This window comes from Oncorhynchus tshawytscha, linkage group LG04 (assembly GCF_018296145.1).
Source record: "Oncorhynchus tshawytscha isolate Ot180627B linkage group LG04, Otsh_v2.0, whole genome shotgun sequence".
Lineage (NCBI taxonomy): Eukaryota > Metazoa > Chordata > Actinopteri > Salmoniformes > Salmonidae > Oncorhynchus > Oncorhynchus tshawytscha.
Genome location: NC_056432.1, coordinates 52805751 through 52826467, shown reverse-complemented (window position 1 = coordinate 52826467; position 20717 = coordinate 52805751). Strand labels below are relative to the sequence as shown.

The following is a 20717-nucleotide window of genomic DNA, read 5'->3' as shown; positions in this document are numbered from 1 at the left end:
TGATGATGTAATGGGACTTCAATACAACTTCTCGTTGAGAAATGTTGAAATACTCAGCCAGCGTATTACATTTTGGCAAACAACCCCTTAAAACCTAAAGACAGACCGTTTCACTATTTAGTATTCAGACACAGAAAGCACCCCTCGCCAGTTTAATACCTACTGGTGAGCCCTAATCATATTTCCATACATATACACCAGTATCAAAAGTATGTTGTAGTATTATAGTATTACACAGTAATATCCAGCATATCGTGTATCAAGCCCCAGGGTTAAGAGTATTTACCAAGGCTGGTCTCGCCATCAGTTATATTTGGAGCTAGCTGTGATGATGGTGACTCGCAGCTGTTTCTGTATGGAGTTTCCACACCATGTTGACATACTTTATCTTCCCCTGTAGAAATGGAATAAACCAGGGCTTCCGAAACCCGAAACTCAGTCCTCAGGACCCCAAGGGCTGCACGTTTTGGTTTTTGCCCTAGCACTACACAGCTGATTTAAATAATCAACTAATCATCCAGCTTTAATAATTGGAATCAGTTGTGTAGTAGTAGCACAAAAAAAAAAAAAAACTTGCAATAAGTGTGGGAAACGCTGGAATAATCTATGGACCAGTTTTGGATGAACTCATATGGCGACATCAAATACCCTAAAACACAAAACCACTCAACCTACAGTACGCCTTAAAAAATACGACAGTCGGACCATAGAAAGCCATGCACAGACACACACATGTTGAAGGGCTGACGCGCGCGCGCGCACACACACACAAAGTTTGTGTAGCAGCATAGTCTTTAGGTGTCCTCAGCGGTGACGTCCAGCTTCCGCTGAGGGATGTAAACGGTTTTGGTGCCCGCCGGCGCCGTGTGTCCATGGCTGGTGGTTACCACGGTAGCCAGCGGGGTGTGGAAGAAACTGTGCTGGGGGAGGGCCGTCCCTTTGGGCGTGGTCATCTGAAGAGGAGAGCAAGAAAACGACACAGAAGTTAGCTGTTTACAATCAACATCACACCTCATTTATATAATCAGTGAAGCTAGTTACACAAGCACTGAACCAGCAGCACACCATTAGCAATTAGGGAGGAAGGGTTTGCCTTTGACTGTTTGTGTGTGTGACAAGATTATTGGGGTGTGAGGCTGTGTGTGTAAGTATGCTGTCTGTATGTGTGACCAAGTGTTTGTGTGTGTAACAGTGTTTGTGTGGATGTATGTATGCAAGCATGTATCTCACCTGCTGTAGGCTGATTAGCGTGAGTGGTTGCCCGCCTGGGCCGGTCATCTGATGTTGGACTGGCACGGGGGACATGGGCTTAACGAACACCATGCCGCCCCTCTGATGCAGGCCCAGGTGGGGAGGCAGGGGGCTGGGCAAAGAGCTGGGGTGCTCCGGGGTGTGGCCAGTGCCAGGGCTGTAAGTGGGCACAGAGCCAGGCCCAGGGATGAGGCCCAGGTTCTGCAGGGTAAAGTTGAGGATGGCAGGGCTGGGGAAGCGGTGTCCCTGGGCAGAGAAGGGCGAGGAGGGGGGAGGCCTGTGGAGGGGGAGGCTAGTGGGGGTGAAATCCTGGAGCGGGGGAGGTCTAGAGCCTGGGAAGGAGAGAGGGAAGACATAGTTAATTACAGTCATAAGATACAGATTTCCAATTTGAATTGAGTTTAAGTCATCTGATACCGAATGCTTGTATGCTTTACTCAAGAAAAAAATAAACGAAAAGACAGTTCAAATTTGCATTCGTGTGTGTACTGACTGAAAAAATGTTAAAGGTGTGTATACCTGCGGTGGGTGTGTGGTAGATGTTGTAGGTGGGTGTGAAGGCTTTGCTGCTCTCTGTGTTGTGGTCTTTGTAGCTGAAGAGTGACTGCTGGGAGATGGGGATCAGGTAGCCAGTGGGGATCAGAGTCTGGAACCCGACAGACAGAGAAAAGAGTCATTAAGACAGTATTATGGACGCAACGATTCACCGATACGCATCGGTCCCAGATTCAAATGTTGAAGATGCAAGTGCGTTGGTCTTCAGACTCAGACCAAATGTAGCATGTATTTGTCAGAAAATCGATTCAAACGTTACGAGTCACTGGTTCATAAGTTTAATACATTCTTTCTACATCCGAAAACACAGCTTATCTTTTGTGTTGAACTGCACGTAACTCTTTTGACAGTCATTGCTCTACAAGTAATTTTGCATACCGAACAACTCCAGGCAATATCAGTAGCCTAGTCAAACTGCGCACTGTGCCCAGCTTCACGTGCTGACCAACGCGAGCTGGTCTTGCAAATCTGTGTGGCACATTCAGCATTCAAATACTAAAATTGCTTGCATGATATTAAGATAGTGACAACCTTTGTGATTTGCTAGATTTTTGTTATATACAGTTGAAGTTGGAAGTTTACATAAATCTTGGCCAAATACATTTAACTCAGTTTTTTCCTAGTAAAAATTCCCTGTCTCAGGTCAGTTACGATCACCACTTTACTTAAAGAATGTGAAATGTCAAAATAATAGTTGAGGGATTTATTTCAGCTATTATTAATTTCATCACATTCCCAGTGGGTCAGAAGTTTACATACACTCAATTAGTATTCGGTAGTATTGCTTTTAAATTGTTTAACTTGGGTCAAACGTGTCAGGTAGCTTTCCACAAGCTTCCACAATAAGTTGGGTGAATTTTGGCCCATTCCTCCTGACAGAGCTGGTTTAACCGAGTCAGGTTTGTAGGCCTCCTTGCTCGCACACACTTTTTCAGTTCTGCCCACAAATTGTTCTATAAGAGGTCAGGGCTTTGTGATGGCCACTCCAATACCATGACTTTGTCCTTAAGCCATTTTGCCACAACTTTGGAAGTATGCTTGGGGTCATTGTCCATTTGGAAGACCCATTTGCGACCAAGCTTAAACTTCCTGACTGATGTCTTGAGATGTTGCTTCAATATATCCACATAATTAATCGGTCGACCTCTAATGTAAACTTCCAACTTCAACTGTATGCGCTGTTGAAAATGCTGTTTTACCGGAATTAAAGTAAGCTATCAGAAACAACTCATCTGGCTATACCTGATGAAGGGGCTTATAATTTTGATTATTCAGGTTCACCATCAGCAATATTTTTTGCTTTAAACGATCAGCATACCAAACATTAGGAACCCCTTCCTAATAGAGTTGCACCTCCACCATTTGAACAGCCTCAATTCATCAGGGCATGGACTCTACAAGGTGTTGAAAGCATTCCACAGGGATGCTGGCCCATGTTGACTCCAATGCATCCCACAGTTGTGTCAAGTTGGCTGGATGTCCTTTGGGTGATACACACGGGAGACTGTTGAGCTTAAACTCAGCAGCATTGCAGTTCTTGACACAAACAGGTGCGCTTGGCACCTAACTACCATAACCCGTTCGAAGGCACTTAAATCTTTTGTCTTGCCCATTCACCCTCTGAGTGGCACACATACACAATCCATGTCTCAAGGCTTCAATATCCTTCTTTAACCTGTCTCCTCCTGTTCATCTACACTGATTGAAGTGGATTTAACAAGTGACATTAATAAGGGATCATAGCTTTCACCTGATCAGTCTATGTCATGGAAAGAGCAGGTGTCCTTAAAGTTTTGTATTTATTTAACCCTTATTTAACTAGGCAAGTCAGTTGAACAAATTCTTATTTACAATGACGGCCTACCCCGGCCAAACCCTAACGACGCTGGGCCAATTGTGCGCCGGGTGATATATATTCCAAAGTTGTGAAATATATTCATTGGCTATGTCCTAGCTAATTTGTAAACAATAAATATTGATAAATTAGTTCAAAAAGGGAATTAGTGGGTGATGGTAATTTCAGAACCAAAGTGTGTGTGTGTGGGGGGGGGGGAAACCACTGAAGTTATCTCCTTCGGTGTCGGAGTTGAATAGCCTCAGAATTGCTTCATCCGATGTTGGATCGTTTTCATTGTTGCTCTCGTCACTTTCATCCGGAGGCAAATACCCCGCTGAGCTCATGCTGCCCCTTCAACACGCAGCAGTCCAGCCTTTCGAAACCCGTTGATGATAGTGGATTTTTTGACAATGCTCCACGCTGTCAGGACCCACTGGCAGACTTGACCATAAGATGCTCTTTGCCTGCGGCCCGTTTTAGTGAAGGATTTCTCCCCACTTGTCATCCAAGCCTCCCACTGAACAAGGAGCGCCACCTTAAATGCACGATTTACACTGATGTCGAGTGGCTGCAAATACTTTGGGCCATCTGCTTTTCTTCCCTCTGAAAGCTTTTGTTGTCTTTCTGCACTGAGTCAGTTCCTCACGCTGCTATTTCCAACGTCTTATCATCGACTCATTAAGGCCAAGCTCCCATACAGCAGCTCTATTTCCTTTTCCAACAGCCAGATTTATCGCCTTCAACTTGAAAGCTGCATCATATGCATTTCTCCGTGTCTTTGCCATGATGAGGGTGACAAAATTACTACCGTAATCAGAATGATGGGAGGTTTGAGCGCACATTATGTGACGGTGCTCAGTTTTTTGGTGGCATGAATCTTGTGAAAGCGGGAAAAATCCATAAATTAGCCGCGTCATTGTATAAACCGCGAGGTTCAAAGTGTGGGAATAAAGTAGCGGCTTATAGTCCGGAAATTACGGTACACACTCACACTGCACTGACACTCGCACAAAGCCCACACACATTCACATACTGTACATAACACACACGCGCACACCGACAATACAAACACGCGTTTATATTCTGCTGATTCTCCATTCTTATTTGACTCTTATCTATCCTGACGCCGAGTCACTTTACCCTGCCTTCATGTAAATATCTACCCCGTACCCCTGCATATTGATCTGGTACCGGTACTCTCTGTATTGCCCCATTTTTCTGTATTTTATTCCTTGTGTTACTATTTTTAAACTTAGCATTGTTGGGAAGGGCTCGTAAGCAAGCATTTCACGGTAAAGACTACACCCGTTGTATTTGGAGCAGGTGACAAACTTTTTTTTTTAATGAATGTGTTTATGCAACAAATGTTTGCATTGAATCGTATCGCATTGATTCGTTCTCTAATCGTTTCAAACGAAAACGTATTGTTCCTGTATCGTATTGGAGCCCGTGTATCGAATATTGTTGAAAGGGAAAGATGCACATCCCTATACATCATCCAAAGATATTGTACACACATAACATCTAAAGCCAAGTGTTTTCTGTTATTACCAGTATCGGTATTTTAGCTATATGTGTGTGTGTGTGTGTGTGTGTGTGTTTACCTCTGTGTGTAGGTGTTGAGGGTTCAGTGGAACAGCTCTGACCGGCGTGAGCCCTGCCTCGCTGTCTGAGGTTGCGACCTTCTCCTCCTTCTCCAGGAAGGTCTCCAGGTTCTGCTCCAGTGTCTGATTGGCTGCGACGGCCACTGAGCTCCCAGGGGTGTTGACGAACTCTGGGTCCAGGTGGAGGGCTCGGGGTGAGGGACGGCTGGAGACGAGACCCCCGCGACGCGCCTTTAGACGAGCCTGGAGGATCTCACACAGCTTAGGAGACGTGTCCTGGAGGAGAGAAAGAGAGGTGGGTTAGCTTGGTATGACTGTTGCTATAACTATTTATCAGGCTTCTTTATTTGTATGTCATTGCCAAAGTTCTCTACTAGTGACAAGTCACCTCACATTCTGGTCAAAGTAGGTACAACTGAGCTGCGTAGAGGCAGAAGTAGCGTGTTAAGAACAGGTCTTACCCGGGTGCTAGGGTCAATCCTCTTGGCCTTGGAGGGGCTTTCCTCTGAAGTTCTCTCTGAACACACACGTTTTAATGCCGAGGGGCTGCTGGTTGGCAGCTTGTTCGTAGCAGACGAGTGGCCTTGCACTGTGACATCACTCGGGCTCCGCCCCGTCTTATCCTCGAAGGTCATAGAGCGCACTGCGAGGCTGGTTGGCTGAGGCCTGGTTAGGGGGTGTGGCCTTAAGGAGGAGGGGTGCATGTAGATGGCATAGGGACTGCCTTCCTGGTGTTGGGGCAGCAGCATAGGGATGAGGGGTGAACACTGGGCAGGGTGGAAGGACATTGCCCCAGTAGGTTGGAGGGTGAACTGTGCCCGTGGGGTGAGGTGGACAGTGCTGGCACGGGCTTCTGTGGGTGTTAATACTGGGGGCTGTGGAGCTCCTGGCTTTTTAGCAGCTTTCTGTTGATGAGCTGGCAGTGCCTCAGTCACAGTAACGGCAGACTTCGGTGTCCTGTCAACAACCCTGGAATGGGAAAAGACTCATTGTAACATCTGAGTTGAGGTTAACAAGGAAACGTACAACATTTCTGGTTAATTTAGAAGAACAAAGGATACGATAGCGCAATCTTTTATCTTAACCCTTATTTAATTTAACCAGGCAAGTCAGTTAAGAACAAATTCTTATTTTCAACGACGGCCTAGGAACTGCCTGTTCAGGGGCAGAACGACAGATTTGTACCTTGTCAGCTCGGGGATTTGAACTTGCAACCTTTCGGTTACTAGACCAACTCTCTAACCACTAGGCTACCCCTGCCACCAATGAGAATCAGGCAGCACTTACTTGTTTGATTGCTGGTCAAGCTGGAACTTACAGATGGCCGCTAGTTGGGCCATTTTGGTGGGAAAGAACTCACTGCTCGAGGAATCATCTGAAAAGAAAAACAGAAGCTAATTTACACACCCAACTCTCAGTAAAAACATCTGAATAATATCCCAGACTCTATCTAAATATCTCCCAGGACTTACTCTTGACAGGGCTGGTGGGGGCTGAGTTGATCTTGCGCCGGTCTTCCTGGATGCTCTTGGCCAGTTTGATGAGGGAGGGGTGGCGGGTGAAGCTGCGTTTACTCCCCGGAGAGGAGAAGAGATTTTTGGCACAGTTGTCTACGGAGGTACGAGACTCAAGTTTTCTCTTGGCAGTCGCTGTAGTGGCAGTGGTCTCTATGTGTGAAATGAAACACAAGATTTCGTCTGGTGAATGGGAGAGGCAGGTTGGACACCATTACAGGTTAAATGGTAACATAGTGTCTGACTCACAAAGTTCATATAAACCACTAACTTGTATAGCAAAAGTTCAGCATAGCTTCAATGGCACAGGGTACTTCTATATCATGTAGAAATCAAGGCCTTGTGATAGTGTTATTATGTATGGTAACCCCTTCAAGTGAAGTATTATTGGGAAGACAGTGTGTTCTGATGAGTGCCTACCCTTCACACTGGGGAAGTCCTCAGGGCCAGTCCATTCAAAGGCTGGCTTTCTCCCTTTCTCCTCTGTCACATGGACCTTCTCTATCAGCTTCAGGCTCCGCAGCACGTTGGCTATATCATACAGCCTGCGGACCTTAGCTGCAAACACACAGACACACATTCAGACATTACTCATCATCACTAGATGAGGACCCTAAGGTCTTAAAACACTTGAGGGAGCATCTGTGTGCAGAATCTTACTTATTGCGCCAACTACACACTCAACTTGTATGACAAAGCTTGTGTATCCTAGCTAAAAATGGGCTGAGAGAACAGATTTGCTAGTTATTAATTCTGTTATATACAGACTTCCACAGGCTGTGCCAGAGGCATGAAGGACTGTTTTGCCCTTCAAGGCTCAACACTCACTCTTGAACTTGCTCTTGTCCTGATCAGCCACCTGGTCCTCTCCAATGAGGATCCTGGCAGCCACATCCAAACTGACCACCCGAGGTGTGGACACCAGGAACAACATGACAAACTTCTGGCTCATCACCCTCAGAGACTTGTCCTTCCTGCTGTTCACGGAGGCTGGAGAGAACACAGGTGAATAATAGCAAGGTTATTGCATAGCCAAGACCATGGTCACTCAGTTCAGCCGACTAAAACAAGAAATATCTACAGGGGAAACTTTTTTTTCTACAAAATCCTTGCCGTACAGGGTCAATCAATTGCATGCTACATATTACGAACAATTGTATTAATATATCTTAATCAAATGAGGTTAAACCTGGCCTCTCACCTGCTTTAAACTCCACCCCAGGAAGCTCAACAAAGAACATCTCCTTCTGGCCCTGTTCTCCTCCCTCCACCTCATCGTTCTCTTTCTCCTCACCGTCCGAGTCAAACTCCTTTTCCAGGCTGCGCTGGCGGATCTGCTGCATCTGTTGCCCGTAGCGATGCTCCTCGCCCACCTGCCACAACTTGGCCAGGGTCTGTGGTAGGTTAGCGCGCCCGTGCCATGTGTAGCGATTCTTGGCTAGCCGGCTGACCATGTGCAAGCTCTCCAGCACATTCATGATGTCATAGATGCGCCTGCGCTCCACATCTGTTCGGCCAGAGAAGAGAGAATGTGAGTTGAATGAACAGGAGTAAAGTGGTCTTGTTTGTATACTGTCTGTCTCTAGTTTGCAACTGCTTATTTACAGCATCAACATATATAGGCCTCAACTTAGGGAATACATGCTGTATTTATTGCATTCTTCAAAAAAAAAATGAAAATATAAGGGTAACACAGCTTTATTCTGAGAAAAAAATGGGAATAAAGACAGTGGAGAGACAGAGGTAAAACAGAACATACTAAGCTCTGTGGCAACATCATCCAGACTGATGTCGTTGTTGAGGGCAGGGTTGGGATAATCAGGGTAGCGGGCCAGGAATTTGTGACAGAGCAAACCCAGACTCTTCTCTTTTCTGCTGATCTGTTTCTCCCCTTCCTCTCCAAGCCCGTGGTCCTATGGGTGAATAGGAAAAAGATCAAACAGGCAATCAATACATTTCTCAGGTCTTAGCTGCAGACTCATTTGTGTGTGTGTGTGTATTATTTTACCATGGCATCCCCTCCCTCAGAGTCCATACACAGCTCTTTCTCTCTGTTCCTGATCTCAGGGCTGGCAGCACTCATCAGCATTTTCAAATTGGAGGTTGGGGTCCAAGGCTCACCAGTCCCAGTCTCCCTTCCTTTAGTTGGGGTCATAAGGGGTCCCATGTTGTATTGAATCTCTGTTAGCACAGTGCCTTGGGTAGATGCTTTCCTTGGTGTTTTTGTCAGTGCTTGTGGCTCTGCAAAGACATTCCCCTGTTGGACAAAGTAAATAGCAAAGATTATTTAAGGATCACTGGATGTCACGGTTAGAGTTAGTTATGTAACAGTCAGTCAAATACCCTTGAACATACATATACAGCATATTAACTACTATATAAACAATAAGATAGTAACCTGGATTTAAAAATCAACAGAAACATGTAGTAGCTAGCTATTACTAACCTTGTGATTAGAGGTGGTGGTTTGAGTTGTATGTCTCAGATACTGGGACTCCGGTGAAGTGCTCGACATTTTCCAACTAAATTTCAATTTAAAACAAAGAATGTAAGACTGAAATTTGCTAACAAAAAAGCAGTGTCTAGCTAGTTAGATCAATAACAGTTAACGTTAGCAAGCAAACCAATGTATTTGATTCACTCAATCCAAGTTTCACAAAACGTTATAGGCTTAGTTACCGTTTCTTAACTGCATTATATTTCTTCGGTGTTAACATACTAACGATATAGCTAGCAAGCTACGCTTCTAATTCAATCACATTTACCAAATAATACCGTGCCTCTCGGTTGATTGAAATAGATTAATATTAAAAATCGAATCGAATCAAAATATCACAGTTAACGCTTGGCGGTAACTGACATGCACTCCGTCGAATGATCAAGCAAAACCGCTTCAACGACACGCCTATTTTGCGGCAAGTAACCAGTAAGAATGAAGCGGGCGATGACCTGAATCGAATTCGGACCGTCCCGCGCAGGTAAATATTTTTTTTAAATCTTGGCGCGGAATGTGCAGACATTCCAGTGACACAACCCGGAACATTGAAATGTGACATACACGGGTCATTTGTGCTACTTTACATAGCTTATAGTGCACGAAAGCAAGTCCGCAGGAATACATTTGCGTAACAAAATGTTGTTACACGATAATAAAGGCTGGGCAGAACAAATTGTATCGCTTTCCAAGTAGTTTGTTGGCCAGCTAATGAGCTATTGCGAGCGCGGGTCAATGCTACCACTGCACCCTTTTCTAAAAAGCTGGCTCGCTAGCTATAACTACGTCTTCCAAAAACAGCTACATTTTTGCTAGCTATAAGTCACAAATACGCGCCGTAATACTTCATAAGAGGTGTATTAAATGTTAGAAACTACAAATGCACATTTATTTACAAGAGATCCCATGCTATTTGGATAGCAATAGCTAGCTGACCAGCTAGTTACGTACAGTAAGGCGCGGGTTAACTAGACTCCAACAAATGGTGTACAGTACAGTTGCTAGCTATCTAAAGATGGGGAATAAGATCTGACTGACAATCACAATCCCATAAAGAGAAATGATGAACGCAAATATATGTAGTTACTTACCCTATAGCACAGGTTACATTTGTGCCCCTCTCCAATTCTTGTTTGCATCCCCTTGCAAAGTCAAGCAGCTAAAGGCATTGGTGATAAACGTGTGCTTTGCTATTGGCTGACAAAACAATCCTAATATCTTGAAAAAAAAATTGAAATGTTGTCAATATCCCCATGCAATTTCGGAACCAGACGATCAGCTAATTCACACTAACGGTGTAAAAGGAGAGCCAAATGACTTTTGCCCTGTAGTCCTATCCAAGTGAGTAACATACGTTGATTTGAGTACCATTTAATTTGTCCCGCCTAGTTTCACGCGTACAGAACGCCCAGAACTCCCCCAACGGGATAGAGCCAACCATCACAATTTGAAACTACTCACACAACGCCTGATCCCACGAGTTTACATTAAACGCTGCACCGATATCTTGCCAGAAACTTGGCATAAAGCCAATTCAATTTTGGCAACCATTAAATTAGGTTACGTCTATTTCAACATGTCTCCATAGTTTATTTTTCCTCTGATTTTGGCGAAGAAGAAAACAACACGAATATACGGCAAAGGTGGCTGGTTCGAGGATCTATATCAGGACGGGCTCATTGTAATGGCTGGAATGTTGTTTTAAAACGGAGTCAAACACCTCAGACATAAGGAAACCACATGTTTGATTCCGTTCCAAAACTCCATTCCAGCTATTAGAATGAGCCCACCAATCTCTAATATAAAGTACCCACAATATACTTATATAATAGTACCATAGTTTCTAGTACCATATCGATGTAGCCATTCTGTAAAGTGTTACCATAATCATGCATACATGCAGACTAGCAGACGATAACATTCCGTTTCAATTTGTTGGAGAAAAAATTGAACGAAGTAAAAAGTATATCATACATATATCACCATAAAATACTAAAACGTTATGGCACCAATGTCATTTTTTTAACGATTAATTGGGATTGGTGTTTTATTTTGTGCATTTACTCAGAGGGAGACTGGGAGATACAATTTGTGATACAATTTGCACAGATTGGCTCTCGGCATGAGACATTCGATACAATGTCGCTAGGTGTCACCAAAACCATTCTATCTGTCAGTATCCATGGAAACGGATGGCGCAGGGGAGCTGGTGGAGAAAACGCTGGGCGCATTGGGCGCGCGGGTCCAGTGACGTGACGTGATGTTATCGATTGAGGAGAGAGTGGGACTTTGCTGAGCAAAGCGAAGCATGCACTGGCTGTTCAAGGAGGAAAGGGAAAGAAGAAGGTAGCGAGTGACGTGCTGTAGGGAGCAGTTCGTCCTTGAAGGGAAACATTACATTCGCTGCTGATGTGTTGGGTGAGTAGATACTCCTAACATTTTACTTAAATTCCATCTATTTTTATGATTTTTAGTTAGGTTACGTCTATTTCAACAGCTTTCCATAGTTTATTTTCCACCTTTAATTTTGGTGAGCGACCCCATGTCAGAGTAAAGGAAATGCAGCACCTGCCTTAGCAGGGTTTCTGCAGGGTGATATACCATCATCCATATGCTTCTTGTATGTTTTGTGTTTATTATTTTGGAAATGTTTGTGCAGAAATTGTCGAGGGCTTGCTTTGCATAACTGATTTAGCTACAATCGTTAGTTTAATACACTATATAACTATTGCATTCTGCTAGCTACGCACTATGCACATGCCCAATACAACTCTCGCTTTTGGTTTATATGAAGCTCGAGAAGCTGCCATTTCATACTGAAAAACGGAAAACTCATGCATTATGTTTTTTATATTTTTTTATATAACATTCTAAGGTAGCCAGCCTAGACCTCAGTTAGTAGCCTACCAGCCTTATTTGATTTCTTGTCAGCAATTTATGCAGTTACTTCCAATGTAGTATAAGTATAGTATTCATATCATTGACACTTTATTGTCTGACATTATTGTGTATTCTTCAAGATACATTTCAGCGTTCATCAATAATTGAGTGCATGTAGCCTATACATTTGCAAGTAACATAATGGGCGATTTTGATGGGGTGGTGGCCACAAAAACAGCTGAACTAGTCACAAGTGTCCACAGTGACTCACCGGTCTGTGTACCGACATCCATACCCACACATGCAGAGAGAAAACAATGTTAAGTTTTACAGTTCATTTCCTGCAATTCTACACATTAAGCCATGGGGCGTAGAGAAAATGTTGCACTTTTAAAGCAAGTGTTCTGCTATTCTACACATTTTGCCATGGGACTGAGAGAAAATATTACAATTTTATAACTATTTTCATGCAATTCTACTCATTTTGCCAATTCAATCATGATTACTACACATTCACATAGCTGGCTAGACTAATTTACCAGTCTACATTTTTTTGCTGACATGCTAATTGAATGAAGGTCAGTGATGGATGTAAAATGAACCACATTTCAAAAAGGCACATTGTGTATTCTACTATTCTGAGACCCCGACTGAGTTCCTAAATAAAAAGGGGCCATCCCATCCCTGCTGTAGAATATTGTTCCATGCTGTTGTCTAATTGGCAGCCTGGTTAAACTTTTCTTTTGACCCATCCCGTTGTGCAAAGGGAATAGTTTGGTGACTATATCACAGGTTAATCCAGCAGACTTTACAGGGCTCTTGAGATGCGTTGGCCCCAAAAATTCACCCCCTCTTGACACCGTAACTTCAATTGAACTCTGTTTTCTTTTTCTAAAACACACACACGCACTTGCTCCCAATCAGGATACCAGACTCTTCAGGGGCCTGTGAATTTGAAACAGCATCAGTGGTATTACATTTTTCTCCTATTCTCTTATTTTTTTGTTTTTTACAAACTGGGGGGTTTCGAAACTGGAATCCTTCCAGTGATTTTACAATGGAGGAATGTTGGCCCTGTGTGAATAGGGAGCCATGATCATATCCAGGGAGGAGATTAGAGGTTTTCGCTCTGGGTGAAGGCTTGAGGAGAGAGGGCCACCATGGTTCTGGGGCACCGGATCTCAGGGCCCCTGCTTCTATCCCCTGATGTTCAGTCTGGGTCAGCCTCAGTGGGCTAAAAACTGCAGCCGAGAGCCATGGAGTGACGACATAACTGACTGAGCTAGCTCCACCCAGGACATACCCCCATGAGATAGCTTGTTGGGTGTTTTCTTTTCTCACACAAAGTTGTTGGACCAATAGTGATTTTGGATGAAAGAGTGGGGGGGGTTTGAAGGACTTTGGAATAAGCAAGTATTTTTGTTTCTTGGAGAGGATATTTTTGAACAAAGACGCGACAGTTGGATATTGTAGAAGGAAGAGAAAATGGAATCAGGAGCAGAAGCATCCCCACAGCATCACCAGAGGAAGAAACCTGTGATGCACGGCCTGGAAGACCAGAAAAGGGTGAGTGAACAAACCTCTCTTTTCGCCCAATCTCCCTTTCAGATCTCTGCTAAATGTCTGTACCTTTTGACTTGAGCTCAGAGGAAGTCATATGAGAAAATCTCTAAAAATATATTTTTTAAACTTTTCAGTAGGTGCATTGTTGGGTAGAAAGTGTTTGTGTTTGCAGCTCTGAATATTGCTTGTGTCCTGATCCGGCAAAGGAAAAATGATACATCATCCAATGATAGTGATGTGGGAAAAAATAATTAGAGTTACGTGTCGGGATATTATTTTTGACAGTATATAGTATCGTATCGTTTTGACAATATCTCAATAAAATGTTTTTGCTAGTTGGCTGTACCTGCACCAAAACACCAGTGTTTTTCCTTCAGAATTTGTTCTCCGTCTTCTTTTTAAATAGGGAGACAAGGCATTTTTTCAGCACTTTTTTTCCCATGACTGATCAAAACTCGTTATCTCATGGCTCTCCTCTCTGCAGCAGACATATGGTGAGCAATATGTTTGGACCATGGAATTGCAATAAAATCACAGTATTGAATCGCAATACTACAGTGCCTTCAGAAAGTATTCACACCCCTTGACTTAAAAAAAAAAAGTGTTACAGCCTGAATTTAAAATGGATTAATTGTAGATTTTCTTTTGTCAATACCCCATAATGTCAAAGTGGAATTGTGTTTTTAGATTTTTATTTACCAATTCATTAAAAATGAAAAGCTGAAATGTCTTGAGTCAATAAGTATTCAACCCCATTGTTATGGCAAGCCTAAATAAGTTCAGGAGTAAAAATGTACTTAGGTCACATAATAAGTTGCATGGACTCACTCTGGTTCAGACCAAATATACACTGGAGTTGCTTACCAAGAAGACAGGGAATATTCCTGAGTGGCCGAGTTACAGTTTTGACTTAAATCTGCTTGAAAATCTATGGCAAGGCCTGAAAATGGTTGTCTAGCAATGATCAACAACTAATTTGACAGAGGTTGAAGAATTTTGAAAAGAAAAATGGGCAAATGTTGCACAATCCAGGTGTGGAAAGCTCTTAGAGACTTACCCAGAAAGACTCACAGCTGTAATTGTTGCCAACAGTGATTCTAACATGTTTGAATACTTATCTAATCACAATGTATTTGTTTTTTTATTTGATTAATTCGTAACAAATGTTGGATTTTTACTTCACCTCTTGAGTATTTTTTCAAATCAATTTTAATCCCACTTTGTAACACAACAAAAATGGAAAAAGTCAAAAGGGTGTGAATACTTTCTGAAGGCACTGTAAGGTATTGTGATAATATCGTATTGTGAAGTCCCTGGCAATTCCCAGCCCTATCCAATGACCATATCAATCTGAGATGTATCTTATGTGACTATACTTAGACAAGGTTAGATTCTTACAGAGCCTTTCTGCGGGGGCAACCCCACCCCTAAGTGCTGTGATTTATGATTGGCTGTCGCAGAGGATGTCCCATACCATCTGGCCCAATGGTGGCATCAGCTGTAACTGGGGCTTAATTGACTTGTGTATTGATGCATGTATGTCTTTTATGGCTGCTTAGAAATGCATGTGGGCACCACCAGCATCAGAAAAAAATTGACGTTAGACATTATAACTGCCAGTGACTGAATGCATTTGAATGCTTATGGTGCATCATTGACTTTCTCACCAAGCCAGAGGGTTCTCCCATCTGCATAAGTGCTATTTGAAAAACCAACAAGAGCAAGGAAAGGGCCCCCCCATGTTTAATAAGAGGAACTTGTATTGTGATAGCTACAATGATATTAGTATGCATGGGTGCGTGCGTGTGCTTTGTGTCCATTTTGAGGTAGAAGGGGAGAGGGAGGGAAGCATATCCTCCATCTGCTTTGTCCTCTGACAGAGGGTGATGGTGATGGGGGGTAGAACTCACTGGGGTATGGAGCCGGTAGCAATCTTCATCTACCATGTAGTTGAGAGTGGGACGGGACAAATGGGTCCAACACCCCTCATGTCACGTACGGTATGGAATACTCCTAGTAAGACCCACTATTTTTCTCAGTAATACACCCCTTGCTACAGCCCCTGTCAGTCTCTCACCCCCAGCTCCTGTGATGTATGCCTGCACCAATGCCTTCTAATGACTCCTGGAAGGGTGGATGGGAGGCCCCAATCACTGATCCTGTGTGGGCAAAATAAATCTCTGTGTTGACTCAGATTACTTTTCATCTGGATGTGGAGTTGGATTGAATTCCATCCCTCCACCCTCAGACACTCTGGCATGCTGAACTAATCGAGGCTTCGAGACCCTCATCAGTGTTTGTCCTTCTCCGTTTTCAACAGGAAGTCATTTGGGGGAAGCCTTTTTCCTTTCTCATTTGGTTAAGTGTGTGGTACATACTCTGAGCAGCTGTGGAGACTGGAGAGGATGGCTGCCCTAGGAAGGGTACTACATGCAAGAGTTCCATCACAGGCACATTTGGTTCTTTGCCAAAAATAGGGATGCAAGAGATCTTGAAGCTCTCATATTTGAGGAATTGCAGCATTATCTCTTCAGCAGTCTGAGGACTGGCTAGGTTAAAATGAATGTGTATTCTTGTGTTTTCTTCTTTATTCTCTTTCACTCTGTCCACTAAAATTATCGATTTGATCAAGTGTGTTAAATTCATCACCTCTGATTTTCTAGAGCACGAATATTAATTGACGGGACAGAAATCCCAGCTGCTGTTTTCCAATTTTCCAGACTGCTGCATCTCTCAGATGCCAAGTGCCACAGTGAGCACCACATAAGAAAACAAAAACAGCACTGATGGACTGTGGATAAGAACAAGTTACTAATTTGGTCTATTTTAGCAAACGAGGCCTAGATTTCTGTGTTGTTGCTATGGGAATTCAATCAATCAAATGTATTTATAAAGCACCTTTTTACATCAGCCGATGTCACAAAGTGATATACAGAAACCCAGCCTAAAACCCCAAACAGCAAGCAATGCAAATGTTGAAGCATGGTGGTTTGGAAAAACTCCCTAGAAAAAGGAACCTAGCAAGAAACCTAGAGAGGAACCAGGTTCTGAGGGGTGGCCAGTCCTCTTCTGGCTGTGACAGGTGGAGATTGTAACAGTACAAGGCCAAGATGTTCAAACGTTTATAGATGACCAGCAGGGTCAAATAATAATAATCACAGTGGTTGTGGAGGTTGCAACAGGTCAGCACCTCAGGAGTAAATGTCAGTTGACTTTTCATAGCCGAGCATTCAGAGTTCGAGACAGCAGGTGCGGTAGAGAGAGAGAGTTGAAAACAGCAGGTCTGGGACAGGTAGCACGTCCGGTAAACAGGTCAGGGTTCCATAGCCACAGGCAGAACAGTTGAAACTGGAGCAGCAGCACGACCAGGTGGACTGGGGACAGCAAGGAGTCATCAGGCCAGGTAGTCCTGAGGCATGGTCCCAGGACAGGTCCTCGGGGAGGGAGAGGGAGAGGGAGAGGGAGAGAGAGAGAATTAGAGGGAGCAAACCTAAAGCCTCTAAAGATCTGACCCTTTTTCAATTTTTGCCTAAAATGACATTCCCAAATCTAATTGCCTGTAGCTCAGGACCTGAAGCAAGGATATGCATATTCTTGATACCATTTGAAAGGAAACACTTTTTGAAGTTTGTGGAAATGTGAAATTAATGTAGGAGAATATAACGCATTAGACCTGGTAAAATATAATACAAACAAAAAAACATGCATTTTCACATTTTTTTTGTTCCATCTTTGAAATGCAAGGGAAAGGCCATCGTATAATATTGTAGTTTAGGCACAATTTAGAGTGTGTGTGCAAAGTTTCAGATTGGTCCAGTGAAGCATTGCAATACTGGACAATATTTTGTATCAAGTCTGCCCAAATGTGCCGAATTGGTCAATTGATACATTTTCAAGTACATAACTATAGAGAACATACAAACATTATATGGTAATACAACATTTTAAGTTTACACACTCCCAGGAATGTCATACATGATGGATCATTAGCTTATACACTAACTTTCACACATCTAGATGGCCAGTTCCCTACATTTGAAACGAAACTATGCTACATTTTTATCTCTGGGACCCTCAGGATGACAAATCAGAGCAAGATTACTGAATGTAAGCACATTATTTACCTTCAGAGGTGAATGTATCAAACCATTTGCCGTGATAAGTTTTTGTTGTTGTTGTGCACTCCTCAAACAATAGCATGGTGTTTTTTCACTGTAATAGCTACAGTAAATTGGACAGTGCAGTTAGATTAACAAGAATTTAAGCTTTCTGCCCATATAATACATGTCTATGTCCTGGGAAATGTTCTTGTTACTTACAACGTCATGCTAATTGCATTAGGGCACGTTAGCTCAACCGTCCCGGTATAGGGACACTGATCCCGTGGAGGTTAAATTCACACAGGACACAGTATAAGACAGGAGAAATACTGCAGATATAACAGACTGACCCTAGCCCCTGACACATAAACTATTGCAGCAGAAATACTGGAGGCTGAATCAGGAGGGGTTGGGAGACACTGTGGCCACGTCTGACGATACCCCCGGGACAGGGCCAACCAGGCAGGATACCACCCTACACACTTTGCCAAAGCACAGCCTCCACACCACTATTTCCTGTGATTCTGCTCATAATAGGTGCTTTTGTCTCCTGAATGCTGATGTGGTATCGACATGTGTCATGTGCTGTCTGTAAAACTGATACTTCCTCTATCCCTGTCTCAGCCACCAACTTGGCAATATCATCAATGCAAGATGAGACGGCCATGAGAGGAGACTTTTTGGTATCTCCGGGGAGGCTAGCTGGACTGGGAGCCTGCTAGATAGAGCCAGATGGTTCATGGACATTGACGGTCTTGAATACATTTAAAGCACCAAGGTAGGGATGTGAGCGGTGGGATCCCATTGTTGAGGAATTATTTCAGGTTCCTGTGTAGCATGCCTCAGTGTCCCTCCAATTACCTGGGCTGTGTGAGCTCCAGATCCACAACCAGATACTTACCCCCTGGTTGAGGTAATTGGATTCTGTTCACTTTGTAGATTCTGCCTCGACGTATGTGTCTCATCCCTCCGAATATTAATGTTCATTGAGTGGCAATCATTGGATACATAGCAAAGCGGAGTGTTACATGAGAAAGGACTGGGAGTGCGTTGATCTAATCAACTGAAGCAATGCTCAAAGAGATCCTGTGGGTTGATCGTTGGGAATGTGGTGCGTTGGCATTCATTGAATTAGGGGGGGGAGTCCTTGGGATATAGTAATGAAAAACAAAGATGTAGTCTAGATATAGGGAAGACATTTTTGTTTTCCTAGACCGTGGTAAAGTGTGCCGAATGAGTGTGTGTTTGGGTGCCCATGCGCATCCGTGTGGGTTGTGTGATTTAAGTGTGTCCTCAACATGGCAAGAGTCTGATTTAAATGTAATATTCATGTTGTGCTTGGCCTTGAAAGGTATGGGACTTAAGGAACTCCAAGCACACCATTTGTTTGTTTAGCCCCCTTTGACTTCTAAAAGTTATTCATAGTAGCATGGATGGTGCCAGTCTGCCTTTCCTGCTATACTCAGCTACTGCAGAGCGCTCAACCGTGTCGAGCCGCATCATCACAGATTCAACTTCAGCGTCGTGCACACTGGTCTTTTCAGTGTGCTTTTAGCCCCTGTGAATTGAGTCTGAGTCAGAGTGATTTCAGGTCTGAAAATCAAGTTCAAACGCCTGCGAGAGCTCACTATTTGAACAAGGCACTTGGCTGGTGGATTTATTGGAGAACTGCCAGAGCAGTCGAAGGAACTGTTTGCTGATCTTTGACTAACGAGGTTCGAAGTATACGTTGGCATTTCCTAACATGTCTACCTCTGTGCCTCACATGGAGTTCTCGGGAGAGCTCTACAAACCCGTTTCTTCAAGGTTATTAAAAAAAGTCTCTCTTGATTTACATTCTGCCCTCACACAGGGTTTCTGTGGAAGCTGTTTGATTTATAGGATCAGCGTTATGCCGAGGGGAAAAAAGAGCATATGCTGTTGAGGTGTTGACTTTAGTTCACTGATAGTGCAAACCAAGACACAGTATAATGGTTTCATATTGGTAGCACTTTAGAGTGAGACATTTTGATGGAGGAGCATGGGAAGCCAAACACCCCTATTAAACAAATCCAGGTGTCAACGTAATAAAATGTCATTTTGATCATACTGTAAAGTGTAAACGATCTTGCTCTACGAGGGTGATTTTTGTTGTTGTTGTTGCTTTATTCACATCACAGAGGGAAGCTAAATAATATATTTGCTTTGAGAGTTTCCACAGCTGAAGTTTAGGCTGGCTTTCCCTATTGCAGCCCTGACATCTGAGAGCAGAATACAGGCTAGCTTTTTGAATGAACACACAAAATCCTGACATGGTTTCTAGGCTAATTTTCTATTTTTGCTCACCAAAAAAAGCCTACTATTTAGAACGCAAGTATAGGTATTCGGACACAGCCTAATTGCCCAATCAAACCCTTTGGTTTTGTTTGCTAATGCATCTACTCTGCTCTGTAGGCTAGATTGTGCTGCTCATTAAACGTGTTTTGAGACGGGTTTAGTGTGTGTTCTCTTCCAGGATAATGAGACGTGTTTGTTGTGATCGTATGTGCTTCTGTATGGTCTATTGTTAAGGGTAATAGCAGCCTAATGAGTGAAGATGTGGGGATGGACGAGATGGGAGGGGAAGCCTACATCATACACGTTTGTGTTTATTCTCCTATTAGATGGTCTTTTAAAGAGCCTCTTGGGCTCTTAATGTTGAGATGCATTTAGAGAGCACACAGGCATTCATATCAACAACCAAATAGTTAGGCATGGTAATTGGCAAACATGCCTATCTATAACAGTGCTTTAAGTGATCCTGTAATAAATAATCGGGCTAGTATGTAACAACGGACACAAGACATAGTCTTTGGATCTTTGAAAGGATCTGCTCTGTCACAGAAAGGACAGCTCAGATGACCTTCCTTCACTTCCTGAGTTCCTGTGAAGGTTCAATGG

At 43.3% G+C, this 20717-nt stretch overlaps 1 protein-coding gene across 2 annotated transcripts; it reads right to left on the bottom strand.

Annotated features, from left to right (window-relative positions):
• Positions 1 to 470: 470 nt before the first annotated feature.
• LOC112248975 (transcription factor E2F8) lies at positions 471 to 10858 on the bottom strand. Of its 2 annotated transcripts, none has more exons than XM_024418473.2 (14): positions 10347 to 10858; positions 9208 to 9283; positions 8770 to 9018; positions 8521 to 8674; positions 7963 to 8268; positions 7590 to 7751; positions 7182 to 7319; positions 6720 to 6914; positions 6535 to 6622; positions 5709 to 6216; positions 5248 to 5523; positions 1771 to 1897; positions 1231 to 1583; positions 471 to 953 (listed from the first exon to the last, which is right to left on the bottom strand). In XM_024418473.2, exons 2-14 carry the CDS (start codon positions 9274 to 9276, stop codon positions 795 to 797), a joined length of 2784 nt encoding a protein of 927 aa, XP_024274241.1. In that variant the 5' UTR covers positions 9277 to 9283; positions 10347 to 10858; the 3' UTR covers positions 471 to 794. The 2 variants fall into 2 exon arrangements, with proteins under 2 accessions (XP_024274241.1, XP_042176804.1); XM_042320870.1 differs by lacking the exon at positions 10347 to 10858 and adding an exon at positions 9441 to 9589.
• Between the last annotated feature and the right edge of the window lie 9859 nt (positions 10859 to 20717).

Coding starts and splice junctions, on each gene's coding strand:
- LOC112248975 (XM_042320870.1), bottom strand. CDS start 9,478: ATGTTAACACCGAAGAAATATAATGCAGTTAAGAAACG. Junction 8,675..8,769: donor CTGAGGGAGGGGATGCCATG/GTAAAATAATAC, acceptor ATTCACCCATAG/GACCACGGGCTTGGAGAGGA. Junction 5,524..5,708: donor GGATTGACCCTAGCACCCGG/GTAAGACCTGTT, acceptor TCTCTCCTCCAG/GACACGTCTCCTAAGCTGTG.